The 27,810-nt window shown below is 38.4% G+C and overlaps 1 protein-coding gene across 4 annotated transcripts; it reads left to right on the forward strand.

The window, feature by feature from the left end:
* Positions 1 to 224: 224 nt before the first annotated feature.
* Positions 225 to 19,296, forward strand: mitfa (melanocyte inducing transcription factor a). 4 transcript variants are annotated; one of them, XM_063473200.1, is made up of 9 exons: positions 225 to 478; positions 15,089 to 15,289; positions 15,386 to 15,481; positions 15,626 to 15,731; positions 16,024 to 16,107; positions 16,456 to 16,512; positions 16,714 to 16,789; positions 17,019 to 17,166; positions 18,510 to 19,296. In XM_063473200.1, exons 1-9 carry the CDS (start codon positions 293 to 295, stop codon positions 18,912 to 18,914), a joined length of 1,359 nt encoding a protein of 452 aa, XP_063329270.1. In that variant the 5' UTR covers positions 225 to 292; the 3' UTR covers positions 18,915 to 19,296. The 4 variants fall into 4 exon arrangements, with proteins under 4 accessions (XP_063329270.1, XP_063329271.1, XP_063329272.1 ...); XM_063473202.1 differs by lacking the exon at positions 225 to 478 and adding an exon at positions 14,286 to 14,411; XM_063473201.1 differs by lacking the exon at positions 16,024 to 16,107.
* The last annotated feature ends 8,514 nt before the right edge of the window (positions 19,297 to 27,810 follow it).

The raw sequence follows: 27,810 nt of genomic DNA on the forward strand, positions 1-27,810 counted from the left end.
ACCCTCATTCGTAGAACAATAACATATTCTCAGTAAAAGAATCTCTGGCTTCCCTCTTGCTCAATGATTGCATTGTACTCTACTACAATACTTCATATAGCTCAGTGACTCAGGATGGCTCAGGAAAAAATGCCATTGGCCAAGTACATACACACCAGCGTTTTGTTTAGCCTGGCTTATTTAACTCCTCCCTCCGTATTTTGCCCTTGGGTGGGCCGGTGTTTTCAGTGCTCCTCTGGACCAGCATGGCCTCTACAAGCGCTGCCAGGATTCCCCCCCTCTACTGGCCGTGATGTCACAGGTCCAACTCCAAGAGATGCCAGTGTTTTCCTCCTACCAGGTTCGAGAGTGTAGGGAAGCGAGGAAGAAGAAGTCCGGTGACCCTCTTCACCACGGCGCCCAACACAGGTCTGTCCACCACCTGACGCCTCCACCTGGCCCTTCTGCTGTGAGCCAGTCATCCATAAAGGACCTGAAGGTAAGACTTCCAAGACTCTGGAAAACCTGCTTGAGTCACTGATGATCAGTAATGGGTATTCTCCAGTTGATCCTTGTTTCCAAAAACTGCTTAAGGATTTTGTTCTTCTTTAAATCACAATTTCAACTCGATTATGGACTATGAACAAATACAGTTTTTTAAGAGGGGACTGTGTTAATTCCATACAGGGGATTATCTCTCAACAGAATTCCTGTTTCCAGACATTTGGCATTAAACTCATTTAATCCTATTTGCTCCACTACACTGACATATTTTCATTCATCTGAGTCCTGGAATGACCGGATAGACCCTGAAAGTGTGAGTGTACACATTTATCAGTCTGCGCTAGTTATAAATATTAGTTTCCTAAAATAAGAGGTCTTCAAATATAGTTATTTTTCCAGGTTTGAGATGAAGAGAAAGTATGAGTATTTACATTCTGCATTTTAAGTGTGTAAGGGGCTGTTAAAGAAAATTTTGACTATAGTTGGTGTGTAGCTGATGGATTGGCTCTATAGATTTGATGTGTATCTGAGTTAAAGTAAAATGTCTTTACCATCGCTCTGTTTCACTGGGTTCATTCCTGCTGCTCAGTCTTTTTGCTGATGTGTTGCACCTTTGATATATCATTGTGTTTAAACCTGCCATAATGTTACTTGGTACATGGAAAAACACAACATTACTGTAATAAAGCAGATTATTTATGAAATTCTTTTGGAGGATCTTTTTCTTATACTTCATAACTTTCACACAACCCAGACAGAAATGCCATGTGGGCAAACACTTCCTGACAGTTTGAACCTTGTCTGTCTGGATTATCAGAGAGACCCCCCTTAAGACATGTATTCAGTGCAAAATTAGCTTAGAAGTACCAGGCAGAGCTGCTGGAGCATGAAAGTGAAAACATAAAGCTCAGTTGAAGTCCAAAAGGGGATGGGGGGCCCTTAATTAGTCAAGCTGCCTCTGACCCCTGTGAGAATCGAGTGTAAAACCAGTTCAGGGATTGAGACAAAGGCACTCACTCAGCAGTGTTAACAATTGGGTTTCACAGAACTGCATATGACTTTGTTTTTGGATTTGACTGAGTTATGGCCAAAATTTTGGTGCAGACGGCTGGTAATTGATGACGATAGGGGTTTGATGCTTGACAGTTTCATAACCAAGGAGACAGCTTTGAGCTGCAGAGAAATTTGGGTCATAAAACACCAAAACATGAAGTGAAGACATATTGTTGTTAATAAAAAAAAACAACTTTAATTTACGCAAATGCCTCTTTTTTGTCAGACCTAATGGCTGGAGAAAAGACCCTATAGGAAAAAAGACCAACTATAATATTAATAAAAAATAACCTGAGTTGAGATAATGTTTTCACCCTTTTTTAACAAATAGAATAATGTAGTTCCACGTCCTTAACCTTTACCATTTCATCTTTTTAATGCATGTTGTGGACCCCTATTGGAATTGATAATGTTGTTGTTTCTACTCGTAACCCTACAGAAATTTTGTCATTTTTTGAGCTACTGCTTCAACCAAAAGTGTTTGCTAAATAGTGGGATGAATTAACTAAAGTCCATTTATTATGTTATCCTTGGGAAGTAACTGTAGCAACACAAAACTCTAACGTCTTACTTGAGTAACCAGACTTCCTGCAATGCCACATCAGGATGGATTGTTTAGTGGAATGTTTCTTTAATAGTTTAGATCATTTTGATTTGTTGGTAAAATGTAAGCTTAGAAATACTTGATCTATATCATGTTTGGGATATTTACACTGCTCTCAAGCTTTAAGAACCAGCTAAAATTCAGACTCCTTAAGACTGGCAGCACTGCTTATAAAATTATATTTAGGTCATCTAAAAACCAAATCTCACTCAGTTTGAAAACTTGTTAGAGAAACATTTTAAAGGTGATTTTTTTGCAAGTATGCAATAATAACTGCTTTTTGATTCCATGGTGCACCACGGATAGGAAAGCTTCCTTAATTTGTGCCTATGAGCTGGAACTGTTCTTCTTGGGGTTGTGCTGTGTGTACACTGTGGCTTCTAAGATCATATCAGAGCTGTTACAAAACGTCTGTTCTACTTTCCATGGAACAACATACGGACATGAAAAAGCTCCATCAGCAGCTATTTAAAGTTTGCCTGCCAGTCCACCTTCTAAGTTTCAGAACTTTGTCTTGTTTGCTTCGGCTGTGTTTGAATAAAATTCCCTTATTATGTGTGCAGGTGCAATTTCAAATTCAATTCAATTCAAAATTTATTTGTATAGCACATTTAAAAACAACAGAGTTGAACAAAGTGCTTCACAATCGGTTAAAAACAAGAGAAAACAATAGAGAAACAAATATAGATAAATAAGAAGACAGTGAATTAACAATAAAAGCATAAAAAGGCCTGATGGTACTCATACTGAACTCGAATTAACAGCCAGTAAAAAAGTGAGATTTAAGACGCAATTTAAAAGACTGAATAGACTCTGAAGTATGAATCTCCTCTGGCAGATTATTCCAGAGTCTGGGTGCTGCTACTGCGAAGGCCCGATTTCCTCTATGCTTCAGTCGAGACCTTGGTTGTGCTAAGAGCATCTGGCTAGATGATTTCAGTGCTCTTTTGGGGTCATACATGTTGAGGAGTTCGTTTAAATAACTAGGCACCATATTATTTAAAACGTTAAAAGTAAGTAAAAGAATCTTAAAATCAATACGATGTTTTACAGGGAGCCAGTGTAAATTTGCTAAAACTGGAGAGATGTGTTCATACAATCTAACACCTGTTAAAAGACGTGCAGCGGCATTTTGGACTAACTGCAAGCGATGGAGAGATGAGTGTTGGAGACCCAAATAGAGAGAATTGCAGTAGTCCAGTCTAGAGGTGATGAAGACATGAATAAGTGTTTCTAGGTCTCTTGGAGGAAGATAAGGCTTAGCTTTGGCAATTTCACGTAACTGATAAAAACTTGTTTTCACAACTGTGGACACTTGCTTCTCTAATTCAAAGGAGCTATCTAAAAACTCAGAGATTCCTTACAGTGTGAGAAAGATGAGAAGCAAGAGGACCGAGGGTATCAGTTAACTTGTTTAAAGGCATTACACCTGTTTCTACAGCTCTGTCGCACATGACGTCCCACCGGGCTTCTCTCCTATCAAAGTTGCTCAAAAGCCATTATTTTCTGAGTTTGTGGTAGGACTCTGCATGGTATCGTTTGAAGGATTAATGATTAATAATAATTTTATTTATTTATTTATCTAGCTCATTATGCATAAGACTTGTGTTTTCTGTCATTTTATTCAAAAATGAACATAAAAACTATGAACATAAAAAGAGATCAGTTATTTCGAACTGACCATATCTGAGTAAATAGGTTATTATTAACAGGTAGTCTATTTGAGATTGAGCTCTATATTTCAGGTGAGACCAGTGTACACAAAGGCTATACAAAAACTATACAAAAAAATAATAAAAGGACACATTATACATGATCACACATTAAGAAAGGTGTGAAAAAGAAGTTAAAGATATACAAAATATGATCTCTGGAAATGTTCCAGTGAAATCAGAAAATGCAGCTTCATAATTTTTTGTAGTTCAGTCCATCTATAAGCATCAAAGTATCTATGGTCGTAATGTGACATTGTAAGTAGCTTCCTCAAATTCCGTAAAGAAGCTGAGGGAAGGAGGGAATCTTTTCAGCAGAGCCGTGTAAACAAATATCATAAAATGCTACTCTCTTCAGTTTCCCGGGGAGCATCATACCGCTTCTTTATGTATGATACAATGATGAGTAAGAAAAAAATCACCTGTAATAAATTGTAATACATAAGCCTTCAAGGTGGATGTGGAAGCATGTATATAAACAATAGTGCCACAAGCTAGGGTAGACAAAACTGTAGATTGTACAATCTTTCGACGTGTCATCAAGATTTGTTCCTATGTAAAAATTCAATCGTCATCTTTGATTTTCTTGAATGATGTTTAAGGGGCAAATGTTGACTGGCATGTCTATTACACTGTGATATTGGGTTGGGTAAAGATAATATTGGTTATATAGAAAGTGAATAAAAGAGGTCCAAGAATAGATTCCTGTGGAACACCGGTGCAAATAGGAAGTGGTCTTAACCTGAAACTGCTGGAGATTACTTTCTGAGTCAGAAGGTAATCGCCACTCAAAGTTGCCATGTGCCTCAATTATTTGCAACAATAATAATACAAGTTAAATGGGCGAGTTGTATGAATATGTAACCCCTGCACAATTTTTTCTTAAGTTTAAGCTATTAGAGGAACTACAGTTTTTTGGCAATTCCTTGCTACCTGGTACTGTGACCAGTACTACCTGACTATGTTTGGTTTCCCTGGCTTAACTGTTTGTTAATGCAAATATCTAAACCAAACATGTGGGACAAACTCAGTGCATATGGAATGGTTGTTGAAGCCCACAGGTTAGTCTACTGGGATTTTCCCACACAACGATGTCTAGGGTTTAGACAATGGTCTAACAAATAGAAAATATCTCCGGGTGAAAATGCCTTATTGATGCTATAATTGCAGACTGCTTCAAGCCAATTGGAAAGCAACAATAACCATAATCAAGGCATGCAGAATAGCATCTCTGCAGCATCTCTGAATGCACATCATTCCCATCCTACAGGAGTATTGTTGCCGGCCATGTACATCCCTTTGCACGTACACACCATGCCACAAATCTCCAACTATCTCAAACTGGTTTCTTGAACATAACCATAAGTTCACTTTACTCAAATGCCATCCACAGTTACCAGATATCAGTCCAACAGAGCACCTTTAGGGAGTGGTGGAACCTTGTTTATTCTATACCATGAAGAATTAAGAATAACAATTCCGTACACAAAAGGGAGTCCAATGCTATACTAGTTGTTCCTAATAAACTGTCAGGCGAGTGTACATTGTCCATTGTATTAACTGTATTTTTAGTCACATTTTTCATGTTTTCATGTGGCAGTTCTAACCATCTTTGCTTAGATAATATAATGTTCGGTGCTAAACTCTGAGCTTGTATTTATGTTTTCATGGTTCTTATTTCTAGTAGGATGTTTTCTGGTAGTATGCTTTTATTTGCAAAAGATTATTTTATGATCTGTTTTATATTAGATTTTTAAAATAACATGTAAACTAATTAATAAATTCATAAATCTTCATGCATAAAAATTGAATTTATTAAACAGTGCCATCAAAGATTTTCCAAAGTCATTTGATGGCACTGCGTAGCCCTAAATAAAAAAACCCATCAGATTCAAGTCCACGTGCAGCCCTTTGTGGTTTACACTGACCTTTTCCTCAAACTTCAGGCACATAAGCTGAATAATGCGAGATCTTTGTACTATTTGATTTTTGGGTTTGGCTCAGACTGAGCTGTAAACGAGCTAAGAGAGAGTCTTTTGTTTGTTACATTTCTCAGAGTATACCTAAAGCTCTGTTCTCAATTTCGAAGAGCCAGTCGATCCTTCGAGATAATGTTTACCAAGAGTAGGACATGTCTCAACAAGTCTCAAAATCCATGACAAGAATTTTCAAACCTAAAATATAGCATTTGTATATTCTTTTATTACTGCATTTCATCTGTAAATTCTGATACTGAGGAAGTGCGTGACCCTTCTCATTATGGCAAGATGGAAATGTACGCTGCTTGGTTAAAATTTCAATTTTAAAACTCAAAGCTTAGTCGAGTGCAAAGCTCCCACATCAGACATGACAGCCAGACAGCGTGTTTATGTAGCTGCTAAATTAAGCTCTGTTGTTTGTAACTTAAGCAAGTGCATGTTTCTAATCCTACACTGACTGGACTGTGTGTCTCATTCTTGGAAGAGGATGTTACATTCTTTCTAATGTTACCCGTTAGCCTTAGGGAAAGAAAAAAGAACACGTCTTTGTCCCAAGCTCCTCCTCCTAATGAATTGGCCTGTCTCTGCTGTAGCTGCTCTTTGCTAAAGAGAAGTGTTAGTGAGGGCATTGGGCAAGAGAGCAAACTGACTCCTTCAGGCCATGTCAAAACAACATAGTGTGGTTGTTCAACTCAAAATCCTTCTTACGATCACTTTGGATATGAGAGTTTTTGCTGCCTTCTTGAAAAATAAACAATTTTCTCAAAAAGAGGCCTCGCAGTAACATTTTATTTATTATGTTTATTATGTATTCTGTTACAACGTACGCAAAGGATTTCATAACTGTATCTACATCAAACGAACAAAACGTCTGAACAAAGGCTAAATTGGTACTTGTAAAAAAGAGGAGCCCTTGAGGGTGGGCAGCTATGGGGGAGGCGGAGGCGACCTATACTAAAGCATTAAAAGTTTTAATGGGGGCCATTTCTTCAGTAGAAAGCAGATTGTGTTCTGCGTTTGGGGTTTTCTGGAATAACAGTGGTCGCGGTTGTGTAAAAATATGTGACTGCTTCGTCTTGTTAAATGCTATATCTTTGTGTGAACTTCAAAGACAAATACAGCGTTTTTTAATAGTTTTATTTTTCCGTAATTTCTCCTGATTAAAGCGCCATTTGAATTTAACCCAGGGTAAAATCTGGTTAAAGGGCTGATTGTCATCGTTAATTCAAGGGGTTTAACAAAAGCATTACATTAAATGTTCATTTATTACCATCATACATAGTTTCAAAAGTAACAGGACAATTGAATGAGATGGCTCATTGTCAGATGGAAGCTTGCTGTTTCATGAGAAATTAAACACATAAATATGTGGAGGAATGAAGCTTTCATTGGAATCCTCAGTGTCTTCACAGTGCAAATGAATAAACAGCAAAGTGGAAAAGCACTTCCCATTTTCCAGAAAAGTGTATTCTGTCATATTCTTGTGATCTGCTTATGTTGCCAAATATGTTGGTATTTTGGTGTGCCAGTCTCAGTAAATCATGTCAACATGAGTAAATTATGGCAAATGAGGAATATAATAAAGCCTCTATTCAAGAAGTTTCTTACAGATTTTGGTCCTTATTGATATTAAAAAGCACTGAAAGAAACCCAATTTTGTCCTCTGTGGCAATGAATTTCCCGGTTCACGTATTTGTTTGGCCTGTTGCTACAAGCGATTCGATCCTTATACAACCGTTGCAAGAGGTGGATCTGCATAGCCGGCAATAAGTTGGACTTGTTCCCACTGGGCATTGGACTCTGCCATGGCTGCCCTTTGTCACCGAGTCTGTTCATAATTTTTTGGACAGAATTTCTAGGCGTAACCAAGTGGCGGAAAGCTGCACCTTGGGCCGTCTCAGAATTTCATCTCTGCTTTTCGCTGATTATATGGTTCTGTTGGCTTCATCAAGTGGTGGCGTCCAGCTCGCACTGGAGCCTCTGATCACAAGCTTTGGGTAGTGCCTGAAAGTACGAGAGTGCAGATTCAAGCGGCGAAAATGAGCTTTGTCCGAAGGGTGGCTGGCCTCTCCCTCAGAGATAGAGTGGGGAGTTCAGCTTCATTTGACAAGGGTGCCACAGACTCGGTCTGTCTCGGTCTCTCTGAGTCTCTCTCTTATCTCATTGATGCCCACTCAGTGACTTATAATTCCGCTTATTATCTAATAATAATAAGCGGAATTATTATTATTAGAAAAGTTATTTAATACACACAATACTAGGCACGGCAGAAATGTGAAAACTCCATCTTAATAATTCTACTATGGTCTGTTCAGATGTGTAAAAGTTACTTTATGACTAGTAAAATGTCATTTTTAGATCTTCTTCGTTGATATGAATGGCCACATTGACATTTAAATCAAAATAAGCATTGTTGTGCTTAGCAGCATGTCATTTTGGTAACTTTATTATTTAAGCTAAGAACAGTTATTCACCAACAAAGAATGGAAACTGTAAGTTGTGGTGAAAGTTACCTTTTTAACCTATATGTTCTGTCTGCTTCTTTATGTCTCACAGTGTTATGAGTAGTTCTTGGCAGGTGGAGGAACCCTACGATAGAGTCTAGCAGTGCAGAGTGAAGTGAAGAATCAACTACAAATAAGTCACATCATGTGTTCTGTATGTCACAATAGATTTTTCTTTGTGAACGTCCAGAGATGAGATGATCTGTACTGGTAGTCTGATGTTCCTTGCGCTTGTAGTACTCCCCTTGTAGAGCAGTAATTACACTCTGAAGTACTTTGGCCACAACTTTATTTAATTCTGCACCGTGAGAGAAGGAAAAGGGAAATGGAGGAAAAGGGAACATGCTAAAGGTGTAAATATCAGGCTACAGGACATGGAAAAAACGAATTTGACGGTACCATGCATTAATATAGCAGATTTAGTTGTTCGTTAACTGAACACGCTAAAATCCTGCAGTGCATCATTTATGGGCACTGACATTTTCTCTACTGAATTATCAGAAAAAGTCAAGGTACTAATACCTGTACTAAAGATATTCACAGCTTATGTCTTACATTTGTCAGCAAAATATGTTTTGGGAAATTTGTCACCTTAAACACAAACGTTTATGTTTGTGTTTGTATTTATGTGAATTCCTTCCATAAATACAACAGCTTTATATTTATAAAAATGATATTATGTTGGAGATCGATTATTCTACTACTGAAAATTACACAAAAGAAAAATTTTTGCTAGTATTTTTTTTTTTTTTTTAGTATTTTTAAATTCATTATAAGGTGTTATTAATTTTTTTCTTTTAAATTAACACAATAAAAAAATTAGTCAAAATGATCCAAAATATAAGCATGACTAGTGTTGTTTTTGTGGGTTTACTTGGAAAAGAAAAGAAAAAAAGAATTTACAGATGACTTTTTGTTGCTTATGGACCTCATTTTAACTTTTGTGGTCCTCCGTTTTTGTTTATATGTTTTATATAGTTTTGTTGACCCCCATTACTTGTGCGTAGTGCTTTGATAGCACTGAAATTTGTATGTCCTGGATACATCTAGTACTACTTTCAGTCGGGCTTAGCTTGACCAGTGACCAGAGAAATCAATTTTTTTTGTGTGCGTGTGTTTATTGTAAACTATGGGGCTCTGTAGTTTTACATATAAATCCGTGAAAGGCTGGATTCTGCAGTTACTGAGTCTACAGAGCATTGGTGCCTTTACGTGGTCTGCCACTTTGTCGCTGACTTGTTGTGGTTCCTAAATGCTGCCACTTTGCAATATTATCACTGAGAGCTGATATCAAAGAGGGAAGGAATATCACAAACTGATTTGCTGCTACCATGCTCAAATTCAGTGAGCACATGGCCGAATCAGAGAAAAGGATATTTTACTGCACTAATATTGTTCTGTCAAACTCAAGATATGAACTCTAAAATAATTGATTTAATGCCTGACTTTTCAATCCATCTACTTTACTTCTGCTACTGACTCGCATTGCCTAAGATAGGAAAGACCTTAAGTAGTCAGGACAGCTACTGTAGCCATATTCTTAAATGTTAGCTCACACAATTAGCATCTTCCTTTTGACTGAATGCTTTGAGTGTGGCTGGTTGCCAAGGAAGTTAGAAACAGTGAAGTGGGGCTGGTGGAGTGATATGAATGGATGTATTTCTTTTCAGGGGTCAAAGAGTGACGACTATCTCGAAATGTTATTGGTCCTAAAGGCATTAGTTTAAAGCACGAACCCATGTGCTTTCCTTGAGAAGGTAATAAACCTCTGTCTCACAAAGAGTCTGTGAATAAAGTGAGAGCTCGTCTTGCTGTAGGGATAGATGAAATACATCCCTTGTTAATAGTTCCCTCTAGACCCAAAGGTTTTGCTGAAGGAAAAGGCCAAGCTGTGAAGAAGAGACAAAGAAACGTTCTACTATGAGTTTGCAAAGAATGCTTTCTCTGTTTTATTGTATAAACCTCTGTCGAGCCAGGGGGCTCCTCCTCTGTTTGTGCTCACCTCTCAAGCTTTTACTGAGTTTCCACTAATTCAGACAAAGGCGTGACGCTCCGTGTTCTATCAGCGTTACACGAGATGCAGTAGCTCATATAGGCATTAATGAGCTCCCTCGTCAAAAAAGCGTCATCAAGAGGATCTCTGAATAAATGTGAGATTATAGAGATAGTGTACTATTTTTCATCATGAAAAAAGAAGCACACAAAGAGCTTTCAGTGCAGAGTACCTCTTGCTTTGCTGTTGTTTTCTGCTTGTAAAAGAAGACATAAAACATTATTGACAATCACAAAATGCAATGTGAAATAGTGTAAATAATTGATGCTTCAGTTTTCCTAGCAAAAACATTGAATCTGCTTTCAAATGAGTGCTTTAATTACTGGTAGCACTGTGGAACTTTATTTAATGGTTAATCTGCAGGGCCCAAAATGGAAAATAATTTGGCGTGACATCAATGTTACCCCTCTGTGAAGTATGGCCTGAAAATTTGACACCATGTCGGTGGTACAAGAACATGCACAGCTAGTCTAATGTTGCTTGTCATCATGAGTGAAATGTCCTCAACCCTAACTACTATACAAACAGAAAAGACAGGTGTCTGTGAACGTGGGCTTTATTTGCCCTTCTTAAATAAAATGTAATGTAATAAATGTGGTGATGAAGTTTCTCATAAAAACTGCAAAAACTCTTAATAGTAGCAGTACAGTGAAAATGGTTAGTCTGTTTTCATGAACATTGGCAACATTAACACTGAAAATGTTCAATAATAATTTGGGTTGAGAAGGAAACAGAACAAATGCCACGCTGGGAAAGGGAGCCAGAGATTAATAATAACTAATGATTAAATGCAGATGGTGTATACATGTTGCATCATGGGAATCCCCCAGCAGCCTAGACCTATTGTAGCGTAACTAAGGGAGGTTTCAGGGTCATTTGATTTATCAAAAAGGAATGTTTTAAGCCTGATCTTAAAAGCAGAGAAAAGCTGTAGTGAAAGCTGAAGGCTCTGCCTCCCATTCTACTTCTAAACATTCTAGGAACCAAAAGTAAACAAGCAGTCTGAAAGCAAAGTGCTCTGTTGGTGTGATATGCTACTATGGGGTCTTTATGATAAAATGCGGCCTGATTACCCAAGACCTTGGGCTGAGATTTCCAAATCTTGCTTTAAGGAGCTGATGTAAAGAAACCTATATGGGAGAATTGTGCTCTCTCTTTCTATTTCCTGTCGGTATTTTGAATCGACCCTGAATGATTTTCAGGGAGGTTTTAGGAGAGCCTGATATAATAATATATTATATCAGGCTAGTAGGGCCAAGTACAATAACCTCAGTTTTATCTGAATTTAGAAGCAGGAAACAGGAGACCATCAAGATCTTTATTTCTTTAAGACATTCCTAATGGGCGTGTGTCATCTGGCTTCATAGATGTGAAAGCTAGGTATCATCTGCATAGGAATGAAAATGTATGCTTTGCTTTCGAATGATACTGCCTAGTGGAAGCATCTATAACTTAAATGACCCGTGGGCCACTGCTGGCACTGTCATCTCATGTGACGGCCACTTTAGTGTTCAAGTAGTACAAAGAAAAAAAACCAATCAAACAAGAAAGCACCCACAAATATTTCTGAAAATGTAGTGTTTTGTTTGTTTTTGTCACGGTTTTGGGTCATTTGACCCAGCATTTTCAGTTTCTTGTATTTTGGTATTTATCTGTATTATGGTTGATGTTCTGATTCTTTAGTTATCTCATTTTGAATATTATAATCCTTTGTTTCAGTTTATTCTGGTTTAGGGTTTTGTTCTCAGGTTTTGTGTCTTGTGCCCTCGTGTTTAGTGTAGGTTTAGTTCAGGGTTAAGTCTGCGTCCTTGTTTCTTGTTTCCTGTTTTATTGTGAAGGTCCGTGTCTTATGTGAGTGTATTCAGTTTTGCTTGCCCTATCTCGTCTTGTCAATTACTTCCAGCTGTGTTCCCCACCTGTGCGTGTTCTCCCTGCTGTCTACCTTCATGTGCCTTCGCCCGCCTTCCTTTGTGTTCAGGTTTGCCGTTTAGTTTAACCCAGTATAGATCATTTTTAGTTCCGTTTTGACATTCTCTCCTTGTGTTTTATTTTACAATAAACCTCCTTCGCATCTCAGCGAGTGCCTGCTCTTGGGTCCTCATTTATTTCTCCACACGGCTCACTCTGTTAGCCGTGACAGTTTTAAAATTTCAAATATTGTATCACAAGAAAAAACTGCAAACACATAATTTGTTCCCATTTTTTCCAGTTGAATCTGTGAAAAATGCCAACAACAACACAGTTTTACATAACTAAAATAATACGTTTGCACCAACAAGGTGATTTGATTCCTGGACTTCGACATTATTGTAGCACTGTGGGACACTCTTGACAGAAGAAGGTCAAATTGAAGGTCAAACGATGCCTGTTATTAAGGAGAAAGGAAAATAGTCATAAAGAGCAATTTTGTTTTTGTTCCTGGCATTAAAAAGCCAATTAACATGTACGTTTTTGCGCTCTGACTCGCTTTTGAAGTTAGCCACACGGGCCACTAGAAGAGCTGCAGTTTGTGTCACTTCCACATTGAATTCATTTTCCAGTTCCAGGGGTTGCAGCTTGGCCGCAAGACATATTTATTTGAAGCATCCAGTTTATGTATTTCATGCTTAAAGGACAAAAGCACAGCCAGCATAAAAATGCAATGTTATATTTTTTTACACCATTGTTCCCTTGTTGCTTCCAGATATTATTTTACATGTAACACAAGTTAAGCATCAACCTTTTGGATAAACACAGCACCTATGGTTTACCTAATATACTCATATAATAAATATTGATCATTAAGGTGTCATCAATATGTGTGTAACATGTGGCTCTATACCACCTGTTGGACAAGCATTGCAACTATTCTAGACCCTGGGTAATGCCTTTCTGCTGTTTCCCCGTCTTTGTTTCTTATCTATGGTTCCTGATAGTTCCATTTCTGGTAAGTGTGGGTAAAATAGCACTGGTTCCCAGCTTTCAGTATTATTATCTGCATGTTCCATCTTTTATGCTTGTTAAGGGCCAATAAGGAGTACGTTTCGGTTCTTTATATAAGACAAGCCAACTTGTCGTTTTTTTGTCCAAAAGATTTATTCATATCAGGACCATCTGTGTAAATGTTTCAGTTGCTTTTGAAGAAAACAACGCGACTTCCACCAGCGTTACGCTTCATGCATCTCTGGCCAAAACATTTTTTCCAAGTCATTCAGCACACCCTCTGGGCTCAATGCAGTGCACCATTGACTGAACTTGGTGACAACCAATTCACAAAAATGAAGCGTGTTCAATAAAAGATTTGAAAAGCAACAAACCCCTGTTCACTTTTGCTCAGTTCCAAGTTAATTTTCCTAAATACAAAGAGAATTGACCTAGGCAGCACAAAACTGTAGCCAGATAGGAAAAACAGGAATGAAAAAATACTTTGCTGCTAAACCAAGACATTCACCTTAGATATATACATGATATCAATGTGACTTTAACTTTTACCTGTTGATGGTCAAATGTAATTAACCTCTAAAAAATGTTTTAAATGGATGGGGCTAGGGAAAACAGCATACGTTTGAGTTTTCCTATGGCCAGATCGTAGTGAAACAATGGTGTCAATTGTGTTTTGGGTGCTCAGAACAAATAATGTTTTATACTGGATGAGCAGAACTAAAGATTAAATGTTAGTTGGCCTTAAGCAAGCTTCGGTTCGCAGACTACTGGCCAACCAGTAGAAAGACTCCTTTGTGAGCTGCAGGTTGTGACGTCAAATGGGCTCTATAAAGACATAAATTCATAGCTAATCTGGAACAACACAGGAGTGGGAGGATGAGTCTTGGTGTCCTCCTCCATTTCTTAACTTGCATAACTAATGAGCCTTAAATATCAGATAAATTAAGCAGGACCAGTGACTGCTGTCAGATTTGCACAAGCTAACTTGTGGACCACAGTGTAAGCTAACAAGATAAAGGGATTGTACTGTATGTGCATTATTTTCAACTTCTGAAATACCTAAAAACCATGCTGGAGATGCTTGAATACAGCCACTATCAGGTGAGATGGGCTGACTTATTTTAATATTTTTAGAAAAAAAAAGAGTAGATGCGATTTTTACACCAAAAGAGTCAAAAATATCTTTGCTGCACTTGAAAATAGGGCATAAGGTTGAGGACTAGGGTTAAGTTCTAAATACTTAATTATGTGTACTCAGTTCACAAGTCTTTGGTTAAATGAAGACAGGGAAGCTCTTTTACACTGAGTCGTATTTAAATTGCTGCACGAGTTGGGGAGGTGCTGAAATGTTATATAGTGCTCTTTTAGAAAAAAAGGGAGCTTGATGTAAAAAAAAATGTAAAAGAAATGTTGTTTGGACATTTCAACATCTTATCACCGTAATGTTGCAAAGCAAGAAAGTTTATTTGGTTTTTAAAAGGCTGTTTTCAGGGGAACTTTTAATGTAACAGAGTATAGTGTGATTAATTTGGGTTTGTAAGTTGAACTTTGAAGTTGGAAACATTTGAACATTTAAGTTCTTGCATTTTTAATGTGTGCTTTTACCACACTGGGACAGATGTTTTGAATTATTATAATGAAAACATTCATTTTTAAATCTATTTTTTTCTCTACGTGTCAGTGTATTTTTGTCCTTACCCTTAACTGTATCACACGAGCTTAGTCAAAGAATAAATCCAAAACTAATGTGGTGTAATGTTTACGACTTTGCCACTTAGGTCCAGACCCACCTGGAAAGTCCCACCAAATACCACATCCAGCAGGCTCAGCGGCAGCAGGTGAGGCAGTATCTGTCAACCACCCTGGGTGGTAAAGCTGGCAGCCAGCCCCCCGAACACAGTATGCCACCCGGTCCTGGCGGCAGTGCACCCAATAGTCCCATGGCTTTGCTCACCCTCAGCTCCAACTGTGAGAAAGAGGTACACCTGCTCACTTCAAGGACATTCAGTATCCTTACATGCAGATGTCTCGACAGAGAGTGAGGAGTTCATGAAATGTGCCTTTGTGTTATACAGATGGATGATGTCATTGATGATATTATTAGCTTGGAGTCAAGCTACAACGAAGATGTTCTTGGACTGATGGATCCAGGACTCCAGATGAACAACCAGGTAATTTATTTTAAGATAAAACAAATACTACAATAAATACCAAAGTGTGTAATGTTGACACCTTCTTCTTTGAGTTTAAATAAAATATATGACAGTTGCTCTTTTCAAGAGGACACTATAATGACAGGTTTTTAACACCAACAGCTACCTGTGTCAGGAAATTTATTGGATGTATACACCAACCAAAGTCTCCAGCTACCAGGCCTCGCCATCAACAATTGTCCACCCAACATTAAAAGGGAATTCACTGGTAAACTAACACTCAATTTATGAGAGTTTGGATTAGAAAAAGTATAAGCCTTTACTACAGGTATATTTGTGGACACTCAGATTAGTACACTTTTCTGTGACCTTTCTGTGTCTAAAAATTTACTGCTGATAAAATACATGCATAACCTTGTTTTGTATGACGAAATCCCAGTCCACTCAGACGCTTTTACATCTAAATACATAGATTACTTTAGGCTGATGTCAATATTGTGTGCAATTTAGAAATGCACAAAATACTGTTAAGTCAATCATGTGCCAAATAATTACTCCAGCTCCTGGCATGAAGCAAGTACTGGACAAGCCTGGATCCTGTGGCCAGTATGAAAACTATCAAAGGCCAGAGAGCTTTCCAGTAGGTAAGCAAAGCAAATGAAGAGAAAAAAATACATAATGTTTTGTAAACTGTAAAACTTCACTTTCAGAAACTGTATGTTGAGTGTTTTGTGTATTTTTAAATTGCACACATTATACTACTGTATATTGCAAAAACTGAGATGCAAACTTTAAACTTTTTTCCAGTTCTAGCCTTCAGATTGTTATTTTTTGTATTGCTTGTGATTAACAGATTTCAAATATGCTAAACAAACCTCAAAGCATGTGAAATACAAACCTATAAAATGCAATCATTTACTTTAAACTAAATCACATTGTAATCAGATGCTTTTGTCTAAAGTACTGCTATTCAGCCTTCTTTTGCTTCACAGAGGCTGAAGTTCGTGCTCTGGCAAAAGAGAGACAGAAGAAGGACAACCACAACTTAAGTAAGGCAATCACAATATAACTGAATTTCAATTTTTTATGTTTAATTTTAGTAGCTTCATTGTGTAGTGGTTTACACAATCGCCTAAATATCCTAAAAAGCAAATAGTTTGTTATTTTTATACTTAATTTTCTACTTCTAGTTGTTTTTTAAAGTTATATTAATCCGTGTTCACAGTTCATGTCCTTACTTTGCATTCTAGTTGAACGAAGACGGAGATTCAACATCAACGATCGCATTAAAGAGCTGGGAACCTTAATACCCAAGTCAAATGATCCGTAAGTGTTTTTGCATGTATTTATGCTAATGGATGCATGTGCCCAGCCATCTACTTGTCTGCCTACTGTAGTGATTCATGCATTAACCGTGTTTTAACATCCTAATGTGTCAAAGTCTCTTTAAAATGCAATTGCCGTTTTGCTCAGCAGGATGTAAAGAACCCTGAGGTGTTCTGGTCAGCTGGTCAGCTGAGTCTGACTGTAGATATTTGTCTCATGTATACCCCAGAGACATGCGCTGGAATAAGGGCACTATTCTGAAAGCCTCGGTGGACTATATTCGGAAATTACAGCGAGAGCAGCAGAGAGCCAAGGAGCTTGAGTGCAGACAGAGGAAGCTGGAGCATGCAAATCGGCATCTCATGCTGCGTATACAGGTGGGTCACTCTAAGGCTTTGCAGACGTTATGTAGGTTTTTTAAAGTATTATGGTCATGCTTCTTTTTTTAAAGTAAAACCACAAAATTAGTACAGTAATCTGCAAAGATCTACTTGATCCCAGATGTACAGTATTTTACACAAAATTAACAAATGCTTGTTCTTTTAATGCATCTATTACAGGTAATATGTAGAAAGCTACTTGTGTTTGACATTCTAATATATAAGGGAATTATCCTGTTCAGCCAGCAGCCAGTATAGCTTGGCAGCTATAGCATGAAGGGTGGCAAAAGAACCTGTGTGCAAAACCAGAGAACGTTTTATCTGGAAAAAAAAATTCTTCTATTCAAAAGACGTTTCAGCCAATTTTGAGTAATTTGGGTCATACACTGCCTGACCAAAAAAAAAGTCGTCACCAAAATAAAAAGGCCACACACTCTAATATTTCGTTGGACTGCCTTTACGGCATGCATTCGCTCTGGTATTGTTTCGATAAGTTTCTGCAGTGTCACAAGATTTATTTCCATCCAGATTCTCAATGGGGTCTGGACTCTGTGGTGGCCAATCTATGGCTACGTCCACATGTATTATTTTTGTAGTATTTTTGAAAACGCAGATTTTTCTATGCGTTTGCACCTTTCATCCACACGTAAACGGCGTTTTCGATCACTGAAAACTGAGATTTTTAAAAATTCCTGCCAGGGTGGAGACTTTCGAAAACTCAGTTTTTGCGTTTACGTGCGGACGAGGAAAACGGAGATGCAACGTCAAAGGTGTGCCCCTTTTTTGACGTGATGCTGTGCGCCACGTTATTGTTTATATGTGATTATTTCTACAATGGCGGACATAGACAAAATACTGTTGCTGTTAATCTGACTATTTGAAGTTTTTACACACTTACATATACACATGCAGTTACTGTCCCTCCATCACTTCATCTGCCTCTCTTCTTACCCTGAGCACTGAGCCCAGTTGGGGTTAAATAACTTGTTGCCAGCTGAACGATAATCGCCCATGCAGTAATTGTCCAATAGGAGGCTCGTACCTATTTGCTTAGTTAAGTCCAGGTGGCGACTTTTTGGCCAGGCAGTGTATTTGCATCCTCCCCCTTTTCATCTTTTCACCAATTGTTGTGCACTTTACAAACAAGATACAGCACTACCATTAGTGAGTTTCAAAAGATGCCTTTAGTTGGATTTTCTTCTTTGCTCTATGTTCCAGGTTTTATGCTGACTTAGCAAATTTGCACAAAACATGATTTTGAAGTTGATTAGCGTAAATGTACTTTTTGTTCCAGTGTTAAAACATAGTGCAATATTTCCACCGTTTTTATCTCTATCTAGGAGTTGGAAATCCAAGCCCGTGCTCATGGTCTTACAGTGGTGTCATCCCCAACTGTCTGTACGTCAGAGCTAATGGCTCGTGCCATTAAGCAGGAGCCCGTCCTTGGTGACTGCCCATCAGAGCTCTACCAGCATAGTTCTGCCCCTGACATGTCCCCTCCAACCACATTAGACCTCAACAACGGCACCATCACCTTTGACCATATACCAGCAGATGCGGGGGAACCTGGCCCTTACGGCAGCTCTAGTGCGTGTAAAATGAAGGAGCTGGTAAGGGACAACACCCTAGGGCCAATTTCCCCCAGTGATCCCCTGCTGTCCTCGATGTCCCCAGATATCTCCAGCAACATCGACAGCCACCACACTTCCAGCTCAAGTTTGGAGGAGAAAGAGCATGGATGTTAGCCCAACAGCATGAGCTGCACTGACATTTACATTTGTAGCAACTCACCAGTGTGGCGCCTACATTAAAGATATCAATGTGAATGGATTAAAGAACTCATGGTATGTTTAAATATTTTCTTATTTTTGTCCACACTGGTGTAGAAGTTTTAAGTGTTACATAGACAGCTCAAAATTACTTGACATGTAATATACAGTGTCTGTGAAACATGACTACAATCTTATTTTGGACTTGCAAATCTGTTTATTTTTGTCATATTTCAAACTTTTCATATCTTTTCTAAATACACAGTGAACCTGGTGGCAATGCCAAAAGACTAAAGTACGCATATGTAAAAATGTATTGCTGATAAAGTCCAAAACTTGGCACATGTTGTAATATTTGGAAATACTACATATAATAAATATTTAGAAATAAACGTTTTGGTATTAGAAATCCATGTATTATTGAAAGTAATTTTTACACTATATGGTCGTTGTATTATGAGGAAAGAGCAATCTTTTAGAAAAAGGGCCACATAATAAAACACATTATACTCATTTACTGGGTAGAACTTTTGAAATTACATTATATGAATGTGGTTTCTATGCTGATGAGAGCAGTGGAGAAGCATCTGGTGCTGGTGCTTTGAGATTTGCCTTTTGCTTCTTTAAAATGACAATATAGAGCATATAACAGCAGGGTGCAAGATACCAGCAGGCAGGGCATAGATGGAACGCTATAACCAAGTGGCCGGCATAGTACACAGAAACATCTGTACCTAATATGGCCTGGAAGTCCTGAGGTCAAAATGGGAGACGCCCCCGAGCGTGGTGGAGAATGACCGAGCTAAGATCCTGTGGGACTTCCGGATACAGGCGGACAAAATGGTGATGGCTAAAAAACTGGACATAGTGGTGGTAGACAAACAGAAGAAGATGGCCGTAGTGATAGATGTGGCAGCAACATCAGGAAGAAGGAACACAAGAAGCTTTAGAAATATCAAGGGCTCAGAGAAGAGAGCAAGAAGATGTGGAGGGTGAAGGTAACAGCGGTTTTTATCAAATTAAAATTGCTCTTTTACATCAGGATGTGCTGATTTCATTAAATTATGTTGCCCCATACTACAAGTTGCTTTGGTATTCAGCCTTGAGAAACATGTGGTTCTGTGTTGACAGGTTGTTAGCCTTCTTATTAAACTGTAATTAAAAGGTATTTAACTTAGATTTAATTTCTGGCGCACTGGCTAAGCATTTTCGTCCACAGCATGTAAAAAAAGGATTATTCAGATGTAATTTAATTAGCTTCAAATAATTTCAATTACATAAACGCATCTTAGAAAACTGTATGTCTGGCCCATGAAGCCATTTCTCAGTATGGCCCTCCAGGCACATGCAGGGAGGGGGGCACCTGCCCCTTTCCTGATTCTCTTTTCTAAAGGCAAATTTATTTATTTATTTATTAAGTTTTAACATGTGTATGGGTGTGGAGTCCTGTCTGTGTCCCTCAACAATAACATTTAACTGTTAATCACAATTTTGCTAAACAAAAGGATCTGGCTTGCATCAGTCACATGATAACCATTAACCAATGCTCGCCCTTGACGGCAGATCGCGCTGGTTACGAGTTGGGAAGAAGCTGGCAAATTTTTGCCGCCTGGGTGGTGCAGAGCTGTAGAGGAAACACACAATTGAAAGATGCAGACTGACGCATCAAAAACCAGTAAGTAGGGTGTACAGTGTACACTATAGTCTATAGCAGTGTTTCTCAAACTTTTCACAATAACTACCACCTCATTGAATATATGGCTCTTAAAGAACCACCCTTATGACCAGTGTTGGGTAAGTTACTTTAAATTATAACTTAGTTACATTACTAGTTACCTCTATCAAAAGTAACTCAGTTGCTTCAAGTTACTCGTTACTTTCAAAGTAACTAGTTACTAGGGAAAGTAACTTTGGTTTTACCCAGAATTCTCTTATTAATGTGTTGCTTCCCTAACTGGATACCCAGCAAGGATGCCAGTCTTCTAGCTTGCTTACATGTTAGCGCTAACCTGCCACAAGTGCACTGTGCCACCTAATGGCCTGAACCGAAAATGGTTAAAATGGCAGTGTCGTAGTGTGAGTGCAAGTTAATGATGAAATGAATGAAACTAAATTAAAAATTAACAATGTTTGTTTTATGTGTCACTTTTTTATCTGTCTGTTTTAATCTATTTCTATTGTTTCAACCCTCTACAAATGCAAACACATCATTTTGGGGTTGGTGCAGCAGTGTTATAAATCATTGTACAAAGTATCACTAGGAAGAAGCAGTGGATCACAAAAGACGACATACAGTGTGTTGAAACTTTTGAAAGGTATATTTATTTTTGCCATTGAAATGGATAGAAAGTATACTTTTAGCAGTGCCAACATTAAACTGTGCCTCAGACTATTTAGGAGCTGTAGGTATCAGAATAGTGCAAAAATGGTTCAACATAAACACAGTGAGGTTTGTCCATTCTTTGCAAACTTAACTGCTGAACTGCACCAACTGGAGACCTCATGTTCAGTAATGACGGGTAAACTTAAAGTATTTTAGAATAGAATAGAATAGAATAGAATTCAACTTTATTGTCATTGCACATGTCACAAGTACAAGGCAACGAAATGCAGTTTGCATCCATTTAGAGTGCTTTAGCCATAATATAGATATATTACAAAATATATATTAGCAATAATATAGATATATTACAGAAATGGGTCTGTTATAGGTATGAGGGTACAAAATATGGGTCTATTATGGGTATGTTGCAATGTACACGTATGAAGGTATGTTATGAATATGCTATAACTATAAGTACGTACAGGCTGTAGTGAGTGTACAAGCTATGAACAGGATATAAATATGAAAACTATACAGAAATATGAACTATGCAAGTTATAAACAGTTGTAAACAGTTGTGGAATTATAATTATCGTATTGTACAGAATGATTGTCTATACAGTGGTGCAGGTTAGATCAGTGAGATATGTGGCTAATTTCTACACAGATTGTATAAAGTGCTAGTGGCTGTGAGTGTTGGTTCAGTCCATGTTATTATTGTGTGTATGAGGGTATAGTTGTCCATTTGTTTGTTTTTGTCCATTGTGTGTTCAGTTATAGGTGGTTGTGGGTGTGTGTATGTTCAGTCCGTGAGTTTAATGTGGGTCAGATGTCAGGAGGCAGAGTTCAGGAGTGTGACAGCTGTAGGGAAGAAGCTGTTCCGGTACCTGGTGGTCTTAGTCCGGAGGCTCCTGTAGTGCCTCCCAGAGGGCTACAGCCTCAGCCCTCACAAAGAGAAATTAAATAAATTCTAAATAAATAAAATAAAATAATAAATAATAAGTATTTTCAGCCTCATAAATAGTCAATATTTAACCAAAATAATATTTCCTCCATACAGGTCATGTAGATAAATAAAATATAATGGTATTTTAAGTGCTTCAGTGGTCTAAGTTTTACTTGGAAATATTAAACTGTTTGACCTTGTAGAGCACCACTGAAGGAAACACATCATTATCATATCAGCACTACTCAACTTTGGTTCCCTCAAACTAACAATTGTACCTCAAGAGGAGAAGCTTCTCAAACTTATGATCAGACAACTTGCCAGGCTGAAAAGCCTTTCAACTGGGGGACTTGAAGGAGTGGCTGCATTAAGTTTAACAGAGAGTTTCTTTATCATCGGGAAATGCTTCAGAGAGTCTAACCCTGTTGCTCCTGATTTGAGGTACTCGGCTACCTCAGCTTCAGCAGTGGCATATATGTCCTCATTCTCTTCAAAGGAGAAGAACTCATCCTCTTTGCTAGAACTCGGGTGCTGTGTTGTCTTGGTGGTGCTGGAACATGGTTGTAGCTGATCTTACTTGGGGAAAGTTTTCGACACTCTACCAGCAGACGTGCCTTTGCGAGGTCCGTCCACGCCTGGTCATGTAACCAATGAAGCTTGAATTTTGGTAGTGTCACAGCAGCCAGCAAAGCATCTTCACTTCCAAGGACATGTGCAAACCTTGTTTTGACTGCCTGTAATGATGACACAGCAAGAGTCCAAAAAACATTTTTGCATGAGAAAGTATGCATTGTTTCAACATTAAATTAATTAAACATTAACAGCATGCTGTAGTTTTATACAGAATGTATTTTAATTTGTAAATAGTGTGTATTTTACTACGTTGTATTTATTTTAATTATTTACTGGGGTTAAGTATCTCAAACTGTAACACCATTCACTTGCATGTGACACAACAGCACAGCACAATATAAAAAGCAATTGAGTAATAAATTTCATTAAAGATAAACAGAAATGAAAATATCATCTCTTACCTGGACAACTGCATCTGGTAGCCCAACAAGGATTTGCAGATCATTCTTTATAGCCAGAGTCTTTTGAGACGAGATTGTGTTCAGCTCCACTAAAGGTATCTTTGAAATTCTCGCCAGAGCATAATAGAACGAGTTCCACCTTGTTGTGCAAGGTACTAGTAGCTTCTTTGCAATAATGTTTTTCACAATCTCAGCAGTCACTGTGGAATGACTGGCCCTGCACATTTTGTGGTGGCACTTCTGTAGATGGTTTTTGTTGCAGCTTCAGACAATAGCCACTTCTCCACATCAGAGCAAGAGATAAGATTCATCATTCATATACATCTCTGATGTGGCGGTAAAGAAATCGCGCCATCAGCATCATCAGCACCATTCTGCAGCACATCCCCAATAGAAACAAAAGTCACCTCATCATCCTCATCTTCAGAGTCATTCAATTCAGGTGGTGGCTGGTACACTTTAAAAGCTTTGACAAAATTGGAGCCATTATCCATTACAGTTGATGTGATTTTAAACGATAGGCCATCAGGTGAGTTAATGTTGTTCAGCTCAGATGCAATCCTGTCATACTTATGTCGACCCATAAATCGCCTGCATGCCACCGCTGCTTTCTCACTTTTCATGTTTTGTGCATTTATCCAATGCGCGGTCACACCAAGAAAAAAAATTATTATGCACAGTCCAAATGTCTGCTGTTGTGGGGATATAGTCTAGCTTGTCAAATGTATTTTTGAGCTCTGACTCCATGTTGGCATATTCTTGGTCTAGGTAACTGGAAAATGTCTTTCTGCATGGTGCCTTCCCAGCTCTCCCTCGCCCAGGTATATGACTAATCAGTTGTCTGAAAGCATGGGACTCAACCGTTGAGATGGGTTTCATGTCTTCCACAACATACCTGCCAATCAGCCTGTGTAGCTGTGGCTGGGTGATGGACTGTGCAGCAGGCTGTGTGAAATCAAGCTTTCGTTGTTTTGCTGGAATAGCTCAGCAGAGCTAGAGTCACCGACGTTACCTTCAGGTTCTTTTTCAACTAACTTGGTAGATGCATGCTGTTTCTGAAGATGTTTCATCAGATTAGAATTGCTGGTCTTTGATGTTGAAAGAGTTTTAGAACCTCCACAAAGAGTACAGTTCACCACAATATTCTTGTCTTTTACCAACAGAAAGGAAAAATAATGTGCATATTTCCACGAGAGATATTCCAAGCCTGGACCGTCACTGCCGGCCAGCATGATTCTAGCTTATGTCACAGCGTCACGTACGCTTTTTACGTCCAACACAGAAACTGCAGTTGTGGTGCTTTCGATTGTACTCGGGACTCGCAAAATTCTGCCTTCCGAGTAGGAAGATGTCGGTAACTCCAGACTGCAGATGAGCTGCATATGTGTTTAGTAGTAATTTGTTTTTGTAGAGGGCTAGAAAAACAACCATTTTCAAGGGCGTCGCCATATTGGAATCCCGACTTCTCTGACAAGGCTAACCAGAACGCCGTTTACTCGAGTGTGACATCATTCCCAGGTCCATGTTACGATTTCCGAGGTAAGTCGAATGCAACTCACGAAGTAACGAATAACGACCCTATTTAAATCCCAGTAACAATAAATGCGTTCCTGATTTTGGCATAATAACTAGTTACCGTGCTCGTTACCACAATAATAACGTAGTTACTGTAACGCGTTACTTAACCCTCTGGGGTCGATGGACGCACCGGTGTCACACAGATGCAGCGACCCAGAGTCTCCATTTCAACTTGGGTCGAAAGTGTGGACTTCGAACTATATACCAGTTTCTAAATTGTGTCGATAGGCCACGTAAAGCCAGAGTTATGATATAAAATACATGCAATGTTTTTTTCTGAACAAAACAGTGATGTTTACAGCAGGAAGAAACGGTAAAAACTGCATTTTCAGAGGACAGCGCTAGCAAACACTCTCCGCTTGCGAGTGAAAAAATAAAAATAAAAACTCCTTCCCTATTGGTGTTAAAGTGTACCATGTCAACCAATCAAAAAATGATATCGCAACATGTGGCATTTGATTGCTTAGGAAGAGGGGGAAGTGACACCGGCGATTGTTCTGTAAATAGTTTTAAATGGTTAAATAAAAAATGCCTGAGGCCTTGGCTGCATTTTTAGGTAAATAGTACCATATAACTTTGTTGTTTGCAAAACTTGTGCATAATTTTAAGAAATGTACCATTTCTATTTGCATTTCAAGTTGTGAAAATGATTCGTTAAACATGTTTTTGGTTTTTACAGTAAAAAATATAATTTTTTTCTACTCGGTTTTTAAACTTTTTGGCTGAATTTAGATCAATTGTGCTAATATAGTATGTCAAAATGAAACAAATAACTCCAATTTCAGATATTTGAGGTTGTGCTGAAAATAATGATACCAAACAAGGCAAGATAAACAGTTTTTAAAGCTGAAATATAGAGGTAATGCCCTACCTGGCCCCCCTGGCAAAACTTTGCTAGACCCGCCCTTGCACAGTTACCAGCTGTCAGCTACGTAGAAAAGGATCCTGGTAAGGCAAGGCAAGGCAAGGCAAGTTTATTTATATAGCACAATTCAACAACAAGGTGATTCAAAGTGCTTTACAGAGACATTAAAAACAAAAACAAATAAAAAGCACGATTTAAAATTGATTAAGACAAGCAAACAAACAAACAAACAAACAAACAAACAAACAAAACAGTATTTAAAATCAAAAATCAAAACAGTATGTATGGTACATACATGCCAACTCTATGGAAGCCCGTTTCTGCCACTAAAAAAAAAAAAGGATCCATAACTCGAAATTTCGAGTTATTTTCTTGAAATTTCGCGTTATTTTCTCGAAATTTCGACTTATTAACTCAAAATTTTGAGAAAAGTAACTCAAAATTTCGAGTTAGCACTGCCAATCAGTAATCTACATGGATGACGTCATTTCCTTGTTACTCGGAAGCTGAAGCCCTCAGGTAGAAATGCTACAGCTGAGCTACCGGTATTACGTCCAGTCATGAATGCACAGATTGCTGAGTATTTTCAGCGTGGCTTCAAAAATGATGAAATCCTTGTGTTATTAGCTGAATCACATGGCGTTACTATCAGCAAACGTATTCGCGAAAGTGCCAATTTGTTGCAATCCGGTTTTGAGTGAGCGTTACTCTGCACCATATGCTTCCGGGTAACAAGAAAGTGACCTCATTCACATAGATTACTGATTGGCAGAGCTAACTCGAAATTTCAAGAAAATAACTCGAAATTTCGAGTTATGGATACTTGTTTTGTTTTTGTTTTTTTAGTGGCAGAAACGGGCTTCCATACAACCCTCCCGATTTTTCCGTGAGAATCCTGAATTCCAGTGGCCCTCCCGAAAATCTCCCGGAGCCACCATTCTCCCGAATTTCTCCCGATTTTCCACCCGGACAACAAAATTGAAAAACCGTATCCCAGATTGACCCAGCCAATTCCAGTTTCCAACAATGGCCACTACTACTGCAGTTACTTAGTTTTAATATTACTCTTATTACTCTTTCTGGGTCACAAAATGAACTTTTAACATATTTTCTGGCGAGAATGTAGCTGTGTAAATTCCAAATATCTGAGCCGACAGCAAACTCCCGGCACATCGTTTTCAAACCCCCGCGGTCTTTCGCTACTCAGGTTAAACATATATATATAAGTCACTTAAATAACTTAAACATGTTATTGTTTGGCTTTTTTCAGTGTTTTACTTGTTCCGGAGTAAGTCGGTTTGGCTGAGATTAAAGTTATTAGATTAGATTAGATTAAATAAAACTTTATTAAGTTCCTCTGGGGTTTTCACACAGCTGAATAAACGTCAAACAGAAAACTGATTAAACAGAAGTGTGAGACGGTCAAGAGTTTACCCCAGCATCCGGTTATATTTAGATAGCAAGGAGCAGACGGCAGAGTTTCACTCCACCAAGAGAGCTCGTGACGTAATTCTGATGTCACAGTCGCTCACTTCTGGTCTACCCGCCCACTTAGACCGCGAAGGCCAGGTCCTCGGGTGGACGCAGCCTCTGAATTTGGACACCCCCGCTTTTTCCGGCCGGATAATAATAACGGTGACATTTAACTTATTTTATCCCATAAATAAACACTGTAAAATTCAAATGTTTTGTATAATATATGTATACCACTCCCCGCCCCCCCAACAGCCCTTTTGAATGTCTCCCTAATTCTGAGGTCTCAAGGTTGGCAAGTATGTCCTGGTGTTATTTGTCTCTCAGAAACAGTTCATAACTTCCCTTCAACTCATTCATGTCACCTAAAAGGTAAACCTGTTTCTCCATCACCTGTTCAGCTCTGATGATTCAGTAAGGACATCTCCTGATTTCATCTTCATGTTTCCCTCTCACCAAATATCCAAACCGATATCATGACCAGCAGCTTTTACGGCCGTGGCTCCAGCAAACATCAGCTGATACTAGAAAGTAATATTAAATCAATTCTAACAACAGCTGATCAAGCTTAACAGTGCCGTGCTGCTGTTGTTTATCTGCTGGTTTCCTCTTTTTAGCGCAAAGTGAGCGATAAACAACAGAGACGGGACTTG

The sequence above is a fragment of the Pelmatolapia mariae genome, linkage group LG5 (assembly GCF_036321145.2).
Source record: "Pelmatolapia mariae isolate MD_Pm_ZW linkage group LG5, Pm_UMD_F_2, whole genome shotgun sequence".
Lineage (NCBI taxonomy): Eukaryota > Metazoa > Chordata > Actinopteri > Cichliformes > Cichlidae > Pelmatolapia > Pelmatolapia mariae.